Genomic DNA, 23,605 nt, shown 5'->3' on the forward strand with positions numbered 1-23,605 from the left:
AGCTTAAAATATAAATGCTGCGTGTTTTTATTTCCTCCCGTGTCAAATAGATCCAATGTTTTAAAACAGCTCTGCCAGCCACACCAACTCGAATGATTGCTCCGAAGGCTAGAGGAAATTACAGGCTACCACATGGAAGTGTATGTCATTTAAAACAGCTTGATTGCTTCACATCTGCTCTGTTTTTTGCTCTTCGGAGCAAATGCACGGGGGCGATTACCTCGGCAGAGGAAATACAAAATTAATTGTGTAGATTTGCTCCAGCATAATGTCCATGTGATGTATGTTTAATGGAGTTTTTGATGTCCTCGGTGCAGGCAGGTGTGCATGTGTTGATCTGAAAGAGGCAGAGGCAACACGATGGAGCTTACAGTAAATAGTGAAGACACAGCGGGGGTGTCTTTTGAATCAGTCTGGTGTCTATAACACTTTATTTTCTTGAATGCAATATTTCAACTTTAATTGAATGTCATATTATCTCACATCTGTTGAGCTGAGAGACAGAAAAACACAACAGAACGACTGTGTCCTCAGGAGGAACCAAAACTACAAACATGTCTTTAACTTGAGTTTTGAGTTTTGGAGTTTTTATCATCTCATCAGAATGTTTGTTTGGACAACATTAGAAGCTGAATGGAATTTGTTTTATACCAACTAGCATTAGCATCCCACTTGGCCAGTTTATTGTTGTTGCCTGTGTGATCATGTGATAAAGTAAGTATAAGTTCACTTTAACAAATGTTTTTGTTTTCAGATCTGATAATTATTCTAGAATTCTACTCAACATCTTATTTGTAAAATGATAAGCTCTATAAATAGGTTTACAATGGCCTTACTGTAAATGTTTTGTAAATCTAATTGGACAGGTACATATTATATTTGTGTTGCAGAGTCCAGACAGGATGTGCAGTTAAAGTTCATTTGCTTAAGTATGAGTAAACAGAAGGGGCACGATCACAGAACACAAACGCTGTGTCACACAATCGTTGCCTTTTTGGAGGGACAGATGGACATTTTTATTTAATCATTCTGTCCAATCTGAATCATTAAAATAAAACATGAAGATATCCAGCCAAACATTTGAGAAGTTACGAATAAAGACAGAAACAATTATGAGAAATAACTACATAGGAGCAAAACTGAAGATCCATGCAAATAAAACTAGATTAAAGTCTTGTGTAAAAATATCATTATCTGACTGATGAAATTGTATCTCTGGCAACAAGCTGGGCATATACGTCATACTGACATCTTTTTAATTTCTATTTCCAGAGTAATAACTGTTGTATGTTGCAGGACCTTTCTGAAAACAGTTTCTTTCCGTTTTTACTCTTTAATCTATCTACTGATGGACACTGCAGTTGGTAAAAGTAGATTATATTTTATGAGTCACTTCCTGATGTACTTGAGAACACTGTGAGTCCACTGCATCAGACTGTACTGAGTGTCCTGCGGCACAAAGACATATCATCATGATCTTTTTCATCTAATTTGAAAAAGTTGGTTTCACAAAATTTCCTTCAGGAACCCAAATGCCTTTAATCCTCTTTGTGGTGCTATGCTTTCTGTTCTTAAAATACACTTGTACACCGTGTAGCAAGCTTCATTAAAGGTTGTCATTTCATATCTCATAAGAAATGTCATATATATTAAACTTAAAGCCTGCCAGCCTTATTTTCCTCACTCAAAGTCAGCATCACTGGATTGTTAAATAAAATGTGAACTGATGTGAACTCTGAAAAAGTAAAAGTGACCTGTGATGGACCAGGCTCACACCCTGCACTGGGCAGATGGAGGGTACACGCTGCGATACACAGCATCTATGTCAATGAAAAAACCTTGAAATACATTCAGTGGTCACTGCTCAATCTGCCAGGAGCCAAATGAGAAGAAGGTGCCTGGCAACAAAAAACAGTCACAATTCTATTTGACTCTTTCCGTTTTGTGGACAGCCCAAAAAAATCATCTGATTTGCTTCAATGATTTGCATATTTTTACACCAGCTGCCCTTACGCATGCAGCCTGCTCTATCCTGTGATCACATTTGGGACGGGGAGGGTGACTGGGGGGCAGATGTACACTGTTTTTATTCATCGTACACCTTCTGTTGAAACATATGAACGGCTTTGTAGAAAACAAATCCTGAGAAAAGGACAAATCTCACTTATTAGGTCATTAGGTTTGTTAGGTCTAGGTACTGTTTATTTACGGCTTTAAATCGTTTGAACATTTGCACTCCTTTCCATGACTGACATGGCTGCAAATATTTGGTAAGCGGTTTACCTCATTTACCTTTTAGCTTTACATTTATTCTGCATGTCAGTTCAATCAAATGCTGCAAACTGACTCAAACATGTGCAGCAGCCCCGCATTAAGACTGCTCACATGCAACAGTAATACAAAAGGCTGGTCCAAACAACAATGCAAGCAATAATAAAAAAGAAAAAAGAAAAAAAAACTATACTCCATCTCACATAGAAGAGTTTGTCATTTGTGTGCCCTCAAATAGTTTCCTTGGAGCTTGTCAGATCTATTGCACACACTCTCTCTGTGTCCTCCATCTTTGTTTATCCTCACCAAAAAAGAACAGTACGCAGATTGCATAACCTTGTAGCTTTCCATTAATCAACTTAATGTGTTTGATTCTGGGTCGACATGGAAACAATAACATTTGAGAGGTTGGATATAATTTGGCTGGCTCGTATCCTCACATTCTAAAGCCGCATTTCGGTCACTGGGATTGAATCTGAAACGCGCTGGTAAAAAGGGACATCTATATACAGTTTCTCTCTGAGCAGAGTGAAGTGAATCATCAGGAGGTTAGAGTCTGAAGTATTTCCAATCACACAAACATGGCTCGGTCTTTTGTTTGAAAGCATCTCTGAGTCACTTTCAGAGAATTCCACTTGTAAACGCGGGTTGAATAGGACTGAACTGCTGCATTGATTTTATGCTGTGGGTATTTGGACACATGGCCTATGGAGTAATCTGACTTTTACTGACATCAAAGCACATCATAATCAGAGCAGATGCACAAAGCTGGTGAAAATCCTGACAGTATGATGTTTGCAGCTTTATATGAAATGAACAACGTGGAAAACAAGTACACCGATAAGCCGATCAGGCGTTCTGACTGCGTAGCAAAGATTGTCTGTTAATCCGTGTGATGATAGAAACATTAAGAAACAGGAGTTGATTTGTTACAAGCAAGACTAAGATTTGACACGATGAAGAGTGGGTCAGAAAATCACCACATTTGCAGCGGTCACTCGTCAGTATCAAGTGTTAGGGAACTTTATGTCCCTAAAACCACCATACCGTTGATGCCTCCAGTCTATTTTGGCTAAAAATGTGGAGCATGAATCGTCTTAGATTAAAGGAACCCCTGCCATGGAAGCACAGCCAGACGTCACTGGACAATATTACCGCAACGTGTTGAGAGTTCACTTCTACCATAGACATACACTCTTTCAGCAGTCTCCTCCGTATTAGCTCCATATGAGCAGCAGGCTCTTTAAAAATCAATGTGGAACAAAAACAGACCCATACAATTTAGTGTGAATATACAGTTTATCTCTTTTATGCAGGTGATTTTTGCTGTAGAATAAAAAAGAGCCTGGAGTTCTAACGCAGGAGCAGCTTATTTACCATCAGTACAAGACCCATAAACTCTCAAGAGATTATGATAGTATTGTCCATTGCAGTCTAGCTATGCTTCCGTTGTAGGGAGTATTATACCTCTAATGATGTAGGCGAAGGACTGAGCAGACAGTGATGCCCTCGGTGTAGCACAGCAGCGCAATTTCTCAAACAATTATAACAGTTAATAATGACTGGTTTACACTTAATACACTTGATCTTAATATATGATTTTGTAGTTGCATGGTCAAACTTATTGCCGTGACGATGGATTGTAATTGTTAATAACATGTTTTAGGTTTTTTAAATATTTTTAGCATATGGAGAACATGTTTCAACAATTAAGATTCAGAAAATCTTCATTTCCATGTTTAGTTTCTGTGTTGGACTTATGATGCCTTGAGTCTGAGGACACCGCTTTGAAGAGGCTTGGACAGCTGGATTTATGGTTAGAAATACCTGAAGTGAAATGGAGCAAGGCTTACAAGCTCAGAAAGTCTAATCACTGCACTAATGAAGCACACTGCGTTCACTCAGCCCACTCTTGTTTATTTATAGCACTTTGTTATAGGGTACACCTTACCTTACTCATCTAGTATTGTTTGGTACAAAGGGACATTTGTAAACTAAAACAAGTGTGTGACAACAAAGAGGGAGTTTCTGGATCAACCTTTGCTGCTCTAAGTAAAACTCAACAATAGACGTTTATAGCAAGAAATTAATGGATTACTCCACATTAAGCAACGCAAACACATACATGTTTACCTGCATAGAGCCCATGTCTCTCTCTAGGGTCTTCAAACTTGTCATATTAATCTCATGGCATAAGGTATTTTCAATTGGCAATAGTGACACTTTTGTGATGGAATAATGCCACCAGTTTTTATGTTTTTGTGATCAAAAGTAGAAAAACTACAGATAGATCTCCTTCAGCACCTTAGTGTGCTGAGGATTCTCACGTGTGGAGTTCAGTTTTACTCTGGATTTATGTAGATTGTGGACCCAGACCCTGCAGGGACAGGTGGCACCTCGCGACTCCATCTAGTGGTGCGCAGTGATCCTCTTCAGACAGTCAAGTCTGTGCGGTAAATACGCTGCTGTTGATAGCATGACCTCCTCTTTGGGCAATAGTCAGTGTTGACTTGAGCTAACCCCTCTGCCCTGGGCCATGTGTTGCTCCATCCTTGTCTCTCATTGGTTCCATGAAGTGTTTCGTCGGTGTGAGGAAGGAGCGCTGTGCTCCGCGCCGGACAGGAGCCTCCTCCTCCTCCTCCTCCTCCTCCTCCTCCTCCTCCTCCTCACAGTCCGGTGAGGTTGTCAACTGCAGCAGCAACATCCCGCTTCAAATCCCGCATGGACACCTCTGTAAACCTGGCAACATGCACTTTTAACGTCAGCGCTGATTCTTTGCTTTGTGAGGCAAGACCAAGTTAACTTTCTATGCTCCGCTGCGCGTAAAAGGATTTTTCTTCCCCATTTTCCTCCGACAGTCTCCTCACTCGACTTTCCAAAAAGGGGATTTTCTCTCTGGAAAAACCGTTCCCTAGAGGATTTATTTGCTTGCTGTAGCACCCATGAATTCAGATAAAAATGTGTACCTCGGCAGAGACAAAGGCATCATGCGGAAGAGAGCCCTGCTCCTTCGCAAAGGCTGCAGCTTCGAGATTACCAGGTAAACGCTTTGGCCACAAGGGAAGCCGGTTTAGACCGGGACAGAGGAGGCGAGTGGGTCACAATGGCTGTCCCATACGCTGTGCCCCATCACCGCTATGTCCCAGTTTAGTCACACATAAAATGGACTGAGGGTGAGGAGGGCAAAGTCTAGAGTCACCTTATTCTACGGACCATCCCGTGTGGAGCAGGGATGCCCTGAGCCATTTCACGAACAGGCTGCAGGCTCCTCTAACACTGTGGCTCCTCTACCACTGTGGCTCCTCTACCACTGTGGCTCCTCTAACACTGTGGCTCCACAGGCTCCTTTAACACTGTGGCTCCTCTAACTGTGGCTCCACAGCCTGGTGACTGGAATAGCTTTACTCACCTTTCCAGTCACCAGGCTGTGGATTTTCACGTGGTTTTATCCTGGTTAAATTAGACTAAATCTGTCCAGTTACAGTTACTAAAATGTAAGCACTTTATTGGTGAATATTGTTATTGTTCAATTCTGTTATTTTTAAATTAATTAATTTAGGCTGTGTCTTATTTACTAAGTTTAAGTATTTGAGCCTGAAGGTGAAAAAAGGCCCTGTCATAGTTTAGACAGGGCTGCTGTGCATCTGACTGATGTATGTATGATGTATGTAGCTTATTTGTGTAGAGGCAGTGGATAGTTCTCTGTGGACAATACAAGATGAGCAGTTACACACAGGAATAATCAATCACTTCAACTGAAAACAATTGTCTTTGCAAGGGAACTGAAAGGTTCCTCATGTAACCTTTGTTTTCAGGTAGAGGGGCCGCCACCTGCTTTTGCAATTGGAAATTTTATTTTACTTTCGTCTGGAACGTTCCGCGTTTTGACATAAATACATCTGTCTTGCATTTATACAATTCCAAGTGTTTTTATTGCTAAGAAATGCCTCAAAAAGCAGACGTTCTTACTGTGCGAGGGACACAGTGCACTATAGATCTGACCTATAACTTGACCTGATGGTGTCACCGTCTTGTCTCTGAGGAAAGATATTTTTATGTCATACTGTGAAACATTTGGCAAAACAGTGACAGCTCCATGAAGACAAGTAGAAAGTGGCGGACTCTACCATAAAAGTTACATAGGGTATCTATAATTAAACCACAGAACCACAACAATTTGTAAATGCCACAAAGAATTCAGCCTTTCTAAATAAACTCTCCATTAATAAAAGTCATCGCATTAGATTATGAGATGTTTGTTCTGGGCAGGAGACTGTGACTAATCAAAGGAGCGTGGGCTTAAGAATCAAAGGCTGAAGAGTAGCAGCAGAAGGTGGGCAAACACAAGATTAGAGGTAGGAGTGGGTCGGGCTTTATGTACATTTTGTGTTATCACTTCACTCCCATCTTCAGCCTGAATTGTAATTATAAAAGCCAAGTGCAAATTTGAACCAAGTCTCCATGTCTGATAAATACGTTTAGCTATATTTGCAAAGCCACTATTGTTTCTCAAGGTGAGCAGTGAAGTCTGAGGTGATGTTTTGCCTCTCGGTGCACTAACAATTACAGTCTAATGAAGCATCGCTCATAATTAGCGTGATTGGAGAGATGCTCTGAGTAGACTGTGTTCCCCTTATGGTTTCTGCAAGGTCCACGGCTTCACTTTTGGGCATCCTGGCACTCACACAGCGACAGTTTTAAGGAGCAATCAATCACCGCACAGCCTGAAGTGCCACTGTGTAATGAAATAGGTGTCATACTGTACGGATATAAACATGTGGCCAGTTCTTATAGTAGATGAAACCTAAACTATATTAGAAGTTTAACACATGTAAGAACTATGTAGAGCTTTCTGTAGAGCCCGGTCATACTTATTTTTTTGAGAGATCCGCTGTTTTTGTCTACCTTTTTGCAAAACACACAGTCTGGACAGCGGAGATAGGGTCAACACTAAGTCCTATCTACAAGTTTAATCAAAGTACGCCATGATTGCATTTATTGTTTGGAGTGAACGCTGTATAATCTGTTAGCGGGTTGTTTCTCGGTGACTAATGCTTATCTAAAAGTGGATTGCCAGTTGGCTAATCTGACAGCAGGTAGCGACAGAGTGGCAGGTGAAAGCTAAAGTTAAATAGACAACTGGAAGTAATTATTGGCTAATTTTCTCCGTGAGGTGGCAGGTTTTGAGGCAGGGGTGCTTTGGTCCTAATAGCCTGAAAGGTGTATTTTTTATTACTTTTAGAGGTATCGTTATAGTAGTAATAATGTAATAATTACCAGAGTAATAGTTGCAGTAGTGTGAGTAGTATTGACAATTGCTCTGACTGTAGATATGAGACTGGAAATAGAAGTAGTTGTCATAATTGGGGATTGTGAATTGTATATGACAAAGAAATACTAGAAGCAGCAGCAGTTGAGGATGATTTGACGTTAAGATTCTGGTTTGATGATGAAGATGATGATTTTTTTTTTTTAAATGTCTCCATGGATTGGCCCCTCCCTGTGTCTCTGAGCTTCTGTCTGTCCATGTTCCCAGTAGGACACTGAGATCAGCAGACCAGATGATTTTGGATGTTCCAAAGTCCCGGCTAAAAGTAGAGAGGACCGGGCGTTTGCTGTAGTCTTCCTCTGTGTATTAGAACAGCCCAATCTTTAAATATTTTTGTTAATATTTGTCGAAAACTCATTTATTTGCACTTGCTTTTAACACGAGCTGAGCGGGACTCTTGTATTGTATGGTATTTGCATTGTTCTTTGGTATTTTTGCATGTTTTGTTTCATAATCTTGCACTTTACGTTGCATTTGTACATCTTTTTGAGCAGCGGTGTTTGTTTTTAAGTGTTCTTGATAAGTATTGGCAGCAGTTTTGTTTGTATAAGCCTAACATTGACGGTGACAGATAGTAGTTGCAAACGTAGTCATCGGATAATTATAAACAATAGTGGTTTGAAGCAGAAGCCGCAGCATTAAATAGCGTTAATTATTGCTGTTGGCCGCTTCTAATGTTTTATTTGCCCTCTGCAGCTGATAACAGTGCCAAGTAGGTCTGTATATTTATTTCAGCAGTGACAATGCATTACAAAGCGCACGTCTTTTACTCGAGCTCGACAGGAAATAAATGAAGTGGACACAGTGAATCATGACCTGTTTCTTGCGCCTGTTCGATATTTTTACTGAGCAGTTGCGAAAAGCCTTTTGGATGTAGTTAACCTTGAATCTTTGAGTTAGTCCCTCCTGTCTACCCTCTTTTTAAGGATCAGGCCTGACTAATTGTACAGAACTAAAATTATTCTCATACTTTGGAGAGAACAGAAATCCTTCAGTTATCTGTGACCAATAACTGGCAGTACAAGCATTACAGACCGTGGACCTAAAACTGTGCCAAAGGGATAAATTATGTGAATGGAAAATGTTAGCTGGTCCGGGGTAATGAGTTTTCTGATAAAATGTTTTCTAAGAAACCGAAGTGGCAATCTCATAGTGTGATAGTGAAGGGAAAAAACTATAGCGTCTCTTTTGATCCATCAAGATTTTCAATTCGGTTTTGCTAAAAATTTAAACAATGCTGCAAAAATGATTTAAAAAGAAGATGAATAAAACTTATGTGGTAAAATTTCTGCATTGTTTTGACAGTTTTGTAGTCTCATTTGTTAAAACAAGTCTACTACAAGTCTTAGATTTAGATATTTTGACATGTCTTGAAACAGAAATCTTATCTCTCCATAAGATCTAACCAGCTTTTATGGAAAGTAATGGGAGGAAACTGGCATGGGGCCTTTATAGTCCTCTTGAATGTGTAGGTCTTTCATCCTGCATTTACTGAAGTATCTCACTAGAAGAGGTCATTCCAGTGCAGTCACTTTGAAATGCTATCAATGTCTTCATTAACTTCCCACATTGTTTAGTCACTACATTTGCCAGGGGTTGTGTTGCAGCTTGCTCCTTGTCAGATTGGCACACATCCTTATCTGGAAATAACGCAACTGAAACGCGCTTTTATAACATCTGTGCAGAAAATCAGACGTTCATGTGCGAATTGTCCAAAAGAGAAGTCAGAACAAAACATGCATATTTATGGTTTTGTCTTCGTGAGGTTTCCTGTTGAGGTTTTCACTGCAGGATTCAAAGCAAGATTTAAATGAAAAGCATATGGTGCTTATGTCAAACATGGTTTTCAGCATTTCTGTATTTGAGTACAAGAAAAAGACTGGTGTGTTTCATAACAGACAGGCTACGTTCACTGCCGATAAGCCAGACCAAAGTAGTCTAGTCCCACAGTGTCACAACAAAGTCCCTGTGGGAGTGAGGTGATGAATCGATACGGGAACTGACAAACCTGACGTAAGGAAACATTCACTTTTCATAGCCTTGTTTGCAGATGATAACTAATATTTTTTTATGGTATTAATGTGGAGATGTAAGTCTTTTTGGTTGTCTGCGTGTAACAGTTCAGAAAAGCGCTCTGGTCTGCTGTCATAAAGTCAGTCAGTCCTCTGTGAGTCTGATAAACACAGGACTATAATAACTCCCATATGTGGCTGCATAGCTCAGTACAAAACCAGTGGAGTTTGTCTGTGTGCACAATGCAACGGACCAGGCTCATTTAAACAAGAAAATAGACTCAAATTACAAGGAGAAAGTATAAAAAAAATCCTTCAGTTGATTACAGACCTATGTAAACTTTTACCCTGCGACATCTGCTTCTATTTAAGACTTTAAAACATATACCTACACATTAAATGCACTGCATACTGCTCCAGGAAATTTGGAGACTGGAAAAACATTTGCCATTTTAGTTGGATGGACATGGCCCAGAAAAAGACCAAGCTAAACCTTAGGGCAGCCCAGATGTAACACAACTGCTATAAGACCAGAGCCCCTTTTCTCTGTGGATCATTAGAGCAACTTATATGTTCCAGATCTGCAAATTAAAACTACATGTGTGCAGCTCAACAGTTACAATACTGACCCACGGGACAGATGTAGAACAAAAGGCTCAAAAACCAAAGTATTTGAACTAGTATTTCAATGGTAAATGTTTAATCTGTGTTTTAAATGTATTGTTTATTTGACAGATACAGCTTAGCACAATAACTGAAATCAATTCCCATTTATTTTAAGTACTTAATATGCTTTTTATATGCTTTTTTTTACTGTGCTGTGACTGGTCAAGTTGCGATTAAAGCTCTTACCACAAGAGGGCACACCTTTCCTTTATAAAACTGCCCATTATGGATGTCTTGACTGCTGGACTGTATAGCTGTATGCCTTATTTTATGTATTTCTAGTAAACAACGTTCATAAAATCAAATGTAGGACTTTAACATACCCTGTTATTCTGCAAAACAGCACATGCATGTTATATACGCTTGTCTCTCGAAGCAAAATTAACGGGATTGTCAGTTTCCTCAAACAGACGGAGCTAAATATGCCCTGATTTGCATGAAAGAGGAGAGCTTTGAGGAGCAGCTCGTGGACAGGCACAGTGCATTCCGCTCACAATGGTGGTGTCCGTCTCCTGCCTGATCCCTGCAGACAAAAGGTTAATTAACGTGATCACATTTAATGAGAGTGCCACCACCATCTACTGCTGCAGTGTGACGTATGGACGCTACAAAGGGCTGCATTTTCACTGTCTACATAAATCTACATCAAACATGACACTATGGTTAGCACATTTCATTAAACTGTTATCCGAGGAGAGACGGGGACAACAAAAGCGCAATACTTTCATTCAAAGTCCTGCTAAAGGAGCATGTTTGTGCATTTTGTTGCTGATTAAGGAGGACACATATGAGTTTATTCCATTAAAACCAAAAGGAAAAAGTAGAGGAGTGGAATTTTAATGCAATTTGTACTACAATATCAATAAAACTACATTACTACTACTTTGCATTTTGGATATTTGAATAAGCAGAACATTTGAGTATGAGAGAGCAGATTTTAGGGGTTTGTTGTTGTTTATGTGAAGCACTTTGGACAGTTTAAGTTGTATTAAATGTGCTATAGAACTAAAATCGAATTGATGATGGTCGAAGTGGTTGCGTTTGTACATTTTGTCATCGGACCACATCAGCAGAGGACAGGGCTGGTGGTCAGACGTGCTTCACTAATAGCTCACGGTGGCAGCTGTCCAGAGATATGGAACCGTAGCTTGGAGGGATTAGCTCACTATTGAGTCAATCGCTGTACAAAAGTCTCCAGGCGGTAAAGCTTGTGTGAGCTACTGCGTACACACCAATCATCCCACCTGTAAACCCATAACCAGTAATGCCTACGCCTACACAAGTTAATACCCAGGTCTTTAAAGGTCCTGGGGTTTCATTCTCACATCCTGGGAACCACATGGACAATCATTACGCATGGATGTGAGAATAGATTAGAATACTCTACGCACACACAGTTTATCTTATCTGCTGGTACTAGATATTTAATGACGTTTCAAAATAAATAAAGCCACAAACGCATTCACTGCTTTTCTCACTTCTGTCATTTTACTATAATGGGCATCAACACAGGAGGCCTTCCCCATTGGACTTCCTGTTACAATGGTTTTATGTAACAAGGGAGGTTGGGTGTGTAGGTCAAATAGTAGGCAGAATGTGCTCATAAGACTAGCCCGGGGTGTTAATTAGTCAGGGTGGTGACTTCTTTTTTTTTTTTCTAGTAATGAATCCTAATGCTACACAAGAAGGTGTCACTTTTTTGTTTGTGATACAGTGTTTACTCTAGAATTTTGTTGCCTCAGTTGTGCTTTTAGTGTGTTTTTGCTATAAATGAAACCAGTATATTGAATTTATTGTGTAGCGGTAGGTGCTTTCCTGTGGTGGTGCGACGTGCTGGGGTTGGGGGGTGAGAGAGGCGGCTACTGATTAAAAATTGATGAGCGGTTGAGTGCTGTGGAGCTTAAGCCTGGCATTCCTGCACTCTTTCATGTTGTGTGTGAGTGTGTGCAGCCTATTGTCAAGGTATCCAATTTACCTAAGCTCACATTTCATCTGCCTGTCTCGAGTTCTTATGGAGGGCCTTAAAATGATCTTGACATCTCTGGAAAAACAATTCCCACGCTCAGTCAAGCCTGCTTGTTTACAGATCTTTATTGCGCATCTCATAAGGCACAGTCTAACACTTCTCAGTGTGTTACTAGTAACAGCTTCATTGCCTTGACAGAAAAGATCAAATTTAAGACCTTTGAGAAAAGTGGAAAATACTAAAAGCAAAATGGGGACAGAGGCGCAGTAAAAAAGCAGACAATGGGGTAAGTCACAGGGAAACGGAATGAGCTCATCTGGACATAAAACTGCTGCAAAGATGGGATTATTGTTGGACCCAAGAGAGCACACAAGAGTGATTGATTAGCAGACTAATACACTGATGTGTTTCATTGAAACTGCACTGAAGCGAAGTCTGATTGACTTAAGAAGATTAATCAAATACCATTTAAAGATGCCTTCCTCTTCTTTGTAATTGTCAGGGCAAAAGAGTCTCCATATTCAGAAAGAATAATCGCTTATGCACTACCCCCAACAGAGCCCTGGTCCTGACATCACTGTAGCTTCCAGCTACAGTTACTCTGCTGGGTGATGTAACAGCTGTGCTTTTCACGTCCCTCTAACAAGAATAATAACCTGCGCCCAAAAGTGCCCGTTAGACTGGAGGCTGTTCCGTCTAATTGTGCTGGATTGAAATGCAGTATTGACATGGGACCGTGTGAGTGCGCGTGCGCGCGTGCACAGGACCGACAAACACCGCGCGAGCTGCAACAGAGCAACTCATCAATGGCACAGAGCCGCGGCGCGTTATTACGCTCTCACCAGTTGCGCGCAAGACAAACAGTAGAAGAAGAGAGCGCGGGATGGATGTGATCAGCGGCTGTGGTCCGGACTTTTATCTGCAGTAATGTTTCTGAGCTGATAGCAAGAAGTGAGCGGAAATCCAGCGGGAGAGAGTGGGATAAGACGCCGGCTTGTGTTTGTTGTCTAGTTGTCGCTTGGTGTCGCATGGGGACATGACCAGTGTGGATCCAGCGTCCAACAAACTGTTGAATTTCAACCAGCGGTAACAAGTGTTTTTCTTAACTGAGCTACACCTGCTCTGTGTCTTATCTGTTGCATGTGCGCGCCATCGCTGTCATAGTCCTGCAGCATTTTACGCAGCAAATTCTCCAGCTCACCTGCTTTAAGCGCAGCCTCAGCGGCACTTATATGTGTTAGTTTGGAGCTACACTTTACTACACACGTATATTATTGTGTGCCATCTGTGATTCCATTGCACTTCATGGCTTATTTGTTTGCGTGTTTATCCCCACATGTATTTTCTTTATAATAATAAATGTGTTATGTTTCTTGAACATGTACAAACCTGAGTACTTGCTTCAGTTGAACAGTGCTCTGATACAGGGACAGAAGCCTGATGTGTGGCCTTAATCCTGCAGGCATCTGGCTGTAAAACAGCAGCAGAATTTATCTGTAGGTAAAAAGGTGTCAGTGAGACACATAAGAGCAACGTGAAACCCCACCAGTGTCACTGCTTCTGAATGTGTACAACAGGAAGTGTAACAAAACTGTGCCATCATTCTGTTTCTGTCAAAAAGCAGTCACTTTTTCATAATTTTTGACAATATTTAACATTTTGTAGACAGAAAGGTTACACTGTGAGGTAAAGCGTCAGGACATAACTTCCAGCCTGTTGCACATGCGTCCCCAGGTGTCCATGTACACCAAATGTACATAAGCTACCTCAAGTAACCTATTCTCATCGTCATCATGGACAAAATGAAGCCTGTCAGAGGCACAAATATCTAAAACAGTCCCAGTACCCATAACTGAGTTGTCACTGTTACAGAGTAAGTCATGTTAGCTTTAAACTCACAAACTCATTTTTCATTGTTGAGCAGAGCTGTAGTGGAAACTGAAAAAGTCAGGTGCTGTGGGGCAGAATTTGAGCTGATGACTGGACAAACAGCTATTGACACAGTAGAGCCCAGTGGTTTAAACTGTGTAAAATCTCAAATGTCTTGCATAGCTGGGAGCAACATTTTTCTTTCAACAATAATTCTCAGTGTAAAAGTAAATTGGAGACACATATCTGTCTTAGGTTTGGATGAAAGTGAACTGTGATGGGCCTGTATTTTCTGTGTCTGCCAAACCTAGTCACCCCATTGAAAATACAAAACATGCTCTCTGCTGATAAATTTGACTTAACACACCTGCAGCAAGCATCAAACTCCCACAGGGCAATATATTCTCATATGAAGATGGTTTCATTACAATCAGAAGCTGCAGTGGGTGGAATAATATTACCTAATCATATGTCTCTCAGTGTGTAAGCCTTCGGAGGAGTGTGGTTCAGTGGCAGAAGTAAGCATGACCAACAAAACCTTAACACCAATACTGTGTTGTACAGAGCATAAGGATAAAGAAGCAATGATGGATGCTTCCTGTAGCACTTCCATTTAAAAGGCACTGTATGGCTGAATATACTGTATTATGCATTAACCTCTCCACACACAGACGAGTGAGAGCTGTGGTCCACTACTTCGACTACTGTGAACCTTTTGACTGCAACCACATGCAAATATACACATAACATCTAATAAACAACAGCAACAAATCACTTTCAAGTTGCAAGTTACACAGTTTCATATATATTTTTTGTAGCAGTGAGCTCAAAACAGTTACTTTACTTTATTACTTTGAACATTGAATCCTGATTTCTTCATTTATACATGAATATTTTGTAAATGTTGGGTTCGTAGCAGTTTAACGGTTACACTCCAGCATGGGAGTGACTGCACACACAAAGGTTTTCCTGTAAAGACCAAGTGTAAAAGCGTGACTTAAAATAAAACAACTGTTAGAGTGTCATGTACAGTGCTATAACTGCAAATAATTACAACATACACACTGCTGCCAATGCGTCTTATGATGGTTAAGAAGATGCCAGCTTCAAACATTTTCAAGTTAAGGAAAAATGCTTAACCTTTGCGTTAAAAGCGCATTATGAAACGTTTCAGCTGCCATGTTATCTCCATGAAGACCTTATTGTTTTGTCTAGAAGGTTCTACAGTACTGCATTAAACGTATAACTCTTACATTTTGCTTGTCTTCGTGCAAATAGATTAGTTTCATGCAATACTGTGGAACATTTCTTTAAAAAACAACCATCTCACCATCAGAAAAGTTACATAGGGCATCTTAGGGCAAGGCAAGGCAAGTTTAAGTGCTTTACAGGATAAAAAAAAGACATAAATAATCATAAATATTCATCACTTTTCAGTCATATACACAGCTAAAAATAACACCTTAAATAATCTGTTCATTCCCTGATCTTAAAATGAAAGAAGGCAGATTCTGAACCTAATGTAATGCTCTAAATCATACAACTATAATATCAAATTGACTGAACTAAATCCTATTATCCCAACCAATAAAATAATGCTTTTTATATTATGCAATACATATTCACAAATACATATTCAGACAGCTGCCTAAGACCTAACATGCAATTACACTGTAAAAGGTGGTCATTTCCTGGGGATGTTGGTGTAAATTGGTCTGACACATAGACGTTCTTGAAATGTCTCGAATGTTGTTTTTTTCCGACTTCATTATACAAGCTCCTGGATCCCTGTAGTTAATTGTTTAGTCACTGGGCATATTCCTTGTGTTAGACTAATTACCTTAACAAACAGAAATCCCCTAGCAACAACTTAAATAATTGCTTGGGTTCAGTTGAATTTTGTACATAATTTGTCAGTTCTTTGAGCCTCTGATTGGAGTGTGCAAGCCCAATGACTGATTTTGTTGAGACACGGTTTGGTACAGCATAAATTTGTCATTTTAAAATCACTGCTTGAAACTACAGTTGAGAAAACCTGTATAGTAACCCTTTACATGCTAATATGAACCATGTACCATTATTGGAGTCACGTTTTAACTTACGTAAAGATAGTTTATAGACTGCACTATAATAAAAATTAATTTGTTGGCACCAAACTGCAATCAAATACCAGCCCTGGGAAAGTTGTTGGTAATCAAAAAACATGTAAATCATGATATTTACCAGTTGTTTTGTTACAATATTAGAGAATACGCCTGATTCCCAGAGAAGTGTGTGTCAGACTTGTCCAGCAGTCAGCTCCTTGAGCCAAGCTCCATCTATCACTGTGACTTAATCCAATCAGGACCAGCCTCCCAATCAGAACTGGGCTTGGCCACTGCTGCTGCCCACTCACCACGCCAAAGAGAATAACAGGCAAAAGGAATCATTGAAACTCAGACATTTATTGCACTGGAGAGAAAGTATAAATTAAATTAAATTAGTGGTTTGTATACATAGCTGTCCCATGTTGAGCCTGTATATCGTGTCGTCGCTGTGGCGTCATGCGCCTCACTATGCATTTCTTTTGCAGTTCTGCGTCTGAGGACTTGGGCTGCAGGCGCGGAGACTTCAGCAGGAAACACTATGGTTCAGTGGAGCTGGTAAGTCCAACCCATAAAGTAACTTTTATGGCCAGCGTCATAGTTGAATCATGCCCTGTTATACTGTCGGGTCTTGTCTGTTTGAGTACACATGGGATTGGTTATTATTGGAGAAGCTGTATTGATACATATTGTGAAAGTTCTGTACTATTCTCCCTGAGAATCCCCAGAGCTTTTTGTCACTTCAAATAATAAGAAAGAGAAATCGCAAGAAAAGTTCAGATGTTGAGCTGCTCCAGCGTCTCTGTATATGAAGACAATTGAGTTGTCCAGTATGAACTTCTCTTATTGTTCAATCTAAATCTTCCTGGCTGATAATAGTCCTGAGTATATTGTGGAGGGCGATATACAGAGACAAAGAAGAATATGAACTCCCTCTAACATCCTGATGCACTGCCTCAGACAGTAATCTAGGCTTTGTGGTGCACTTCTGCTCTATGTGAGAAAGAAAACAATAACAGTTAAATTGTATCTTTAGGAATGATGCGTAGGTGTTTGTTGTTGATTTAGCATAAGTACAGCAGAGTACTTGTTATGGTTTGCTGCTAATGCTGCCGACATGCACTAAAGATCTCAAACTGAGCCTGGTGTTCTCTCCTATAGACAGATGGCCACACAAACATGCAGCTGACTATAACTGTTAGTATATTAGCCTGTATCAACTGTACTTTATGACAAACAAACCCAACAGTTTCATCATGATGCCCGTCCCGGTCATGTTGAGGGCAGAGGGGAGTTTGTGACTCACAGATGACTGGGCGTGGCTGTGAAGGTGCACCTCACTGTCTCCTGCCCGCCCCCAGCTCCCCTCTGTGTCTTCTGCTGGTGGTTGTGCGTCTTTGTGGCCGATTACTAAGTTGTTGAGTCATGTTGCTTGGGGGAGGGAGTGTGTGTAACTCCGCACATCCCGATAGCTCAGAGGAACAGGAAGTCCTAGGCTTCTCTCTGTCTGTCTTTCCTGCCAATTGACTTCCTACCAGACACGCGTTAAGGACCAGATTATGAGTGCTATAGGCCAGGTGTGTGTCAGATTAGAGCCGCGGAGGAAACCACATGTTGTCTATCAATTTGAGCAGACACAATTATGTTGGATGTTGAATGTAAAACACTCGGGTGCCTCTGTTTATTTATTTGGGGCATATTTCTTGCATTTGGAGAGACCAGGCCTGTATCAACAATATATGATAGATTTACAATATTCTTTTCAGTTTTCAGTTTTTACTTTATATATAACACATTACAGATACTCCGACTAACTACTTAAGTGTTTTGTTGTACTATTTATATATTGCTGGGCACATTATCTCTCAGTTGGTTCACTTTATTGTGATTATCCTGCTTTAAGGTTATTGTGAAAGTGGTATAAATTAATTTCAATATTATCGTTAATGCTGATATTGCCTGAATAAACATATCACACTTCAAAATTTGGTATTGTGACAGGCCTAGCAAGGACTGAAATACAACTTGTTGATTAGTAGTTCTTATTTGATGCCATAATTTTGAAAAATAGAAAGATTTGAATAAGTAAATCCGTACAACATAAGTGGTCATATATTTATTCTGAACGTGCTGTCTGTAAGATAGTTAATACTAGATGATGTTAGATGTTATTCTTATAATTTAATCATAATGAAATGTGTATTTTAGTGTGCGATCACCTGCCCAGAAACCGCAGATGGAAAGCAGAAGTAGTTAAATCTGGTACAAATCATCTCTTTTTTTGTAAGATTAATGAATTTGTACATGGTCCATGATAAATAAAAAAGAAAGAAAGATACTAGAATAAGCTCAATTTTGTCTCTAGTAAAAGGCTGAGTTTTTTTCCTTTCTTTGATTTTATTTAAGTTTCATTTTACTATTTAAGTATTGTTAACATAAATAGACAGTATACAAACACTACAACAAATCCCAAACAACTCAGTTAAATTCAATACACGCAGACAAAAAAATGAAACGATATACGTCCTTCGTTCATCTTATCCCGCCCACCGCCACCTCATCCCGCCCACGCCCACATACATCCACCACATTCAACCACGAACACTTCATGTTTACAATCATACACATTCGCTCGCCTCCATCCACAGTTTAGCAAATGAAAACACAGAAGGATTCAAATCTATAAACATCTACAGACAATGTCGATGTTTGCTCTCAGGAGTGGACGTTTACTCACTTATCAGTGCAAATGAACCCCAAATATTCAGTATATTTCATTCTGTGATGTAAAGTTTGTTTTTATATTTAAACATCTCAATAACTTATACAGATGAAACAAGGGGTTTACATGCACTACATAAAAAGACACATGTGCTTTTTTTCTGACTGTCTGACATGAAATCAGACTAAACATTTCCTGTTTTGAGTCAATTAGGATTAACAAAATTATTTCTATTTGCTAAATGCCAGAATAATGAGAGAAGGATTTTTTTTTTTTTAGTTTTCATGACTTTCTTCACATGCTTTTCATTATTATTTGGTACCATTGCCTTTAAACTTAAACTGACTTGGATTGAATGTCCTTCCACAAGCTTCTCACAATAGTTGGCAGGAATCACAGTTTGGATGGTGTTCTCAGGTTTACAAACTTCCCCCCTTTTTCCTCCAAACGTAACGATGCTCATTATGACCGTTCAAAGGTACAATTTTAGTTTCATCAGACCTCAGTACATGTCTGCAAAAAATTAAGGTCTTTGTCCCTGTGTGTATTTACAAACTGTTATCTGTTTTTTTATGTTTCTTCTGGAGAAATGTCTTCTTCCTGCAGTGTGTCCTTTCAGCCCATGTCGGTACAGTCCTCGTTTCACTGTGAATAATGACTCTCACTCACTCTTACCAGCTTTGGCATCTTCACAAGGTCTTTTACTTTTGCCTCTTGGGTTGATATGCACGTTTTGGACCAAAGCACGTTCATCTCTGGGACACAGAATCCGTCTCCTTCCTGAGTGGTCAGATGGCTGGACATTCCTTTGGTATTTATACTTGTGTACAATAGTTTGAACAGATGAACGTGGCACCTTCAGGCGTCTGGAAATCACACCCATGGACGATCCAGACTTGTGCAAGTTCACAGTTGTCTTCCTGATTTCTTGGCTGATTTCTTTTGACTTTCCCTTGATGTTACACCGCCGTGTGTTTCAGGTGTGTCTTCAAATACAGCCACAGGTGTGTCTATAATTATCTTAAATGTTGTCAATAAATGTCATCAGAAGCTTCCAAAGACATGACATCATCAGGGTTTTCACAGATTAATTAAAGGCAAAGTAATCTTATTGTATATAAAGAAGAAAGTAAGATTAAGGAAAATTTGTTGAAAAAATCTCTGGCATTTCTGGCACTTCTGGCGTTTTGCAAATAGAAATAATTTTGGTAATCCTAATTGACCTAAAACTGGAAAAGTTTAGTCTGATTTCATGTCAGACAGTGAGAAAAAAAGCATGTGTCTTTTTATATGGTGTATGTAAACTTCCATCTGTAATTCGACTGGCCCTTGTTGTATTCTCACATATCACCACTAGATGCTGTCTATGCTACGTTTACGTGCCAGCTTTGGTTTGATAGAAGAAGATGTGAGAGCACAGGTGAGACAAAGGCCAGGTGAGGGGAGGAGGAAACAGGATCTTAGCTTTAAACTCTGTGTTTTAAAGATATCGCTTATGATCTGCCCCATAACCTAGGTTCCAGTTAAACCCAATTTTATCGCAGCATTAAGATGGATAGACCTTAGATTTATTATCACTGTGGTATCAAAATTATTATTGAGTGTCGAGGCATTTCCTTATCCTTATTCCGTATCAAAATCGAGTTTGTACAATAGTAAGCAGTGGTAAATCTCTGTACCTTGACAGTGTAAGTTGCAGTGAATCCGGTTGTCAGCCTGATGGGACGATAGTGCAGCAGACGGCTTCACTCCCACCTGCCTACCACTGTTACTGTCACTGCCTCGGAGGCTTTTGAATGCGCTGTCACGTTGCATTTATTCTCACCCTCAGCATGTGCACATCTCACAGCACCACAGCTCTGCAGCTCTGTTTACTCACATCCAGGACGTGCTGAACAAATGAGGCCAAACTGAGAATTTTATCGTGAACCGTAGCTGTTAGCAAACAACTGAAGGACAGAGCACAGCACCTGACGTACATCAGTGAAATATAAAAGGTAAAAAGTTTGGATGTTAGAATGATATTAACAACAGACAGACTCAATCTTTTCATATCTCAAAACATGATCTTTGTTGGCTTGTGGATTTATTTTATTAAAAGAATGTTATTTTCAACTCAAAATACTGGTAATAAAATCATGTGGCCTGCTATTTCTGATATAGATCAAGACTGTTTTAAAACCACTTCCACTTTAGTCATATGGTTGTGATTTTGCTTTCATTATGGTGCACCATCTGGACCCGGAATATTTTGGAATTGATTCAGTTACCTAAACCCACTAAGAAGAAGAAGAAGAAGAAGAAGAAGAAGAAGAAGATCTCACTGATGTTACCCTCACCATTGGTTTTGTTCCATTTTTTATGATAAGAAATCCTCACTTTGCATTTCTCCATAAATTTCCATGCATTTACGTACGTTCAGTCATATCAAAATGAGTAAGTAGTAAAACATCACAAGTACAAATCACAAAATATCACTCACACCTCAATAATATGATGTGTTTTCCCTTTCCTACTTTGGCCATCGCTCGTATTTGCAGGACGTACGGTTGCTTGGGTGGGTGGGTGTCCATGGCTGCCGCTGTCATTAGATTAGTCATTGGCAGTGGCGGTGTTGTCTTGGTATAAGGCAGGCGCATATCGATGTGTCGCTGGATTTAGCCTTGCTACAGACCACTTCAATGTTAATCAGGTGCTTCGTTGCCAACAAGCTCTTGGAGATGTTGTTTATCTTTGATTTATGTCTTCATGCAGCATGGACGTGCAGCAGATCGTTATTGTTACTGCGCACACATGAGTCTTAACGCTATGGATGAGTTGAGTTGTATGCAGACAGAACGGTGATCGCTTGCGTCATGCGGTAGTGTAGGCCTGTGAGTCATCAAATGCCTTACTGTGACCTGAGACATTTACCTCTGAACGCTCCGCAGTGTGTCCTGACAGCTCCGCCCAAGCAATGATTTTTCTACTTTCTATCTGCCTTTTTTTGCACTAATAATAATAATAATAATGCATTTTATTTATAAGCTCCTTTCAAAACACTCAAGGACACTGAACAAGATAAAAATTAGATAAAAAAACATACAAATACAATAAAACATGACAGAAAACTGATTGATAAAAGATGTGTGATTGGTTACAAGAGGTAGGACAATCTGAACAGGTGAGCACTATGTATTATTAGCCATTTCTGAATTAAAGTGATAATACAAGTTTATAATCTATCAGCATTCACACAGGTATTAATTAAGTACACGCATGAACACACCGGTTTCATTTAGTTGGTTTTAAACATACCATCCATTCCAGTGTAGACTTATAATTACTATTAAGTACCTCGCATCGGTGCATAATTTATTTACTCCCCAGACGCTACTACTGATTTAAGATTGACTCGTGGAACCATAGGAAGTATCTGAAGTGTCTTACCCAGGTACACAATAACAACGCTGGTCAAAACTGGGATGGAACGCCTAAAGAATTAGTTTTAATGTTGATAAAGGGTTGGTAATATCTTTGGAATGGTTCATATGTTTATCGTAGTATCTGTGTTTTGTTTGTCATTTGACTGCGCCTCTCCCCGGTAGAAACGTCTTTGTAAAAGTGTGATATCTTGACAGTCTCATCCGTCATCTCCCTTGAGTAGAAAAGGTGTTTTATGATTTGTTTTTAAAGAAACTAAGATGGCTCCCACTACCCTCCTCTCTTGCCTCCTCTGTCGCTCTGTGCTCCACTCAAAGTCGCTGGAGTATATTCTGTCATTCTTGTTTGCTGCATGATTTACAAGCATCATAAAAGAGAAGCTTTTTGATATATTTACATATTTGAGGTTTAGGGTTATACAAAACTGTTATGTAAACCATATTGTTTTTTGTTTGTTGTTTCATCCCATTAGTGAGTCACCCCATTATGATAAACGTGGGCATTTAGTTTATTTTGAGACAGTCCCACACATGCTAACCCTACAGCATCCATATGTTCTTCCAGCATGAGCAACAGATAAATATAGTTGCTTAGTAATATGCCTTCTGCAGCCTAAATCTGTGTTTATCTGGTATCTTACCTCTTGAACACAAATGATAATGCTAAAATAAGGGTTTGTTATTATCAGCACCAAGAAAGAAATCCTTTATACATTATGGATTATTCACATTTATTGACTATGTGACCAAAATAAAGTGAAATCCTCAATTCACTTTCATCCACATTGTCTTAAAGGGAATCGTTTAGTGAACAGCTTTATGAAAATTTCAGAATATTTAGTGAAGTTAATATGACATAAACAGAAAAACACCTTCTGTTTAGAGTCACATTTTAGGACAACATTGAAATGAAATGTCTGAATTTTGCTGCTAAATTGTCACAAATATTATTATTATTTTTAGATATTTTTATATTATGACCCGAATAACCACAATGATCACTTAACTGATCAATCTTGGGGGTGTAGCAGTACTAATCAGACAGTAGTAGTCACTGCTGTACACATACATACAGTGTAATACATCTGTTGGTGTGGGGGCCCTTTATGTCTGATGCTCTCGGGTCAAAGAGCAGAGCCAAAGACAGAAGGCAGGAGGCTAAAGAGGAGGAAAGTAACATCGAGAGGATGGGGGCGCCGTTGCCTGGTAACGCGGTGCAGTGTTTGGGTGGGTGTGGGGGCCAGGAATAGATTAAAGAGGCCTG

The 23,605-nt window shown here is 39.7% G+C and overlaps 1 protein-coding gene across 5 annotated transcripts in view; it reads left to right on the plus strand.

Moving 5' to 3' along the window:
• The first annotated feature begins 4,953 nt into the window (after positions 1-4,953).
• Positions 4,954-23,605, plus strand: part of garnl3 (GTPase activating Rap/RanGAP domain like 3) — a 37,239-nt gene continuing 18,587 nt past the window's right edge. For 4 of the 5 annotated variants that reach the window (XM_033989909.2, XM_033989913.2, XM_033989912.2 and 1 more), the window contains exons 1-2: positions 4,954-5,311; positions 16,686-16,755. In XM_033989909.2, coding sequence (XP_033845800.1) covers positions 5,214-5,311; positions 16,686-16,755 — 168 coding nt within the window. In that variant the 5' untranslated portion in view covers positions 4,954-5,213. Of the gene's footprint in view, positions 5,312-13,097; positions 13,331-16,685; positions 16,756-23,605 lie in introns of those variants that run through there. The other variant, XM_033989911.2, reaches the window with a different exon arrangement.

Source organism: Periophthalmus magnuspinnatus, chromosome 23 (genome assembly GCF_009829125.3).
Source record: "Periophthalmus magnuspinnatus isolate fPerMag1 chromosome 23, fPerMag1.2.pri, whole genome shotgun sequence".
NCBI classification, from domain to species: domain Eukaryota; kingdom Metazoa; phylum Chordata; class Actinopteri; order Gobiiformes; family Gobiidae; genus Periophthalmus; species Periophthalmus magnuspinnatus.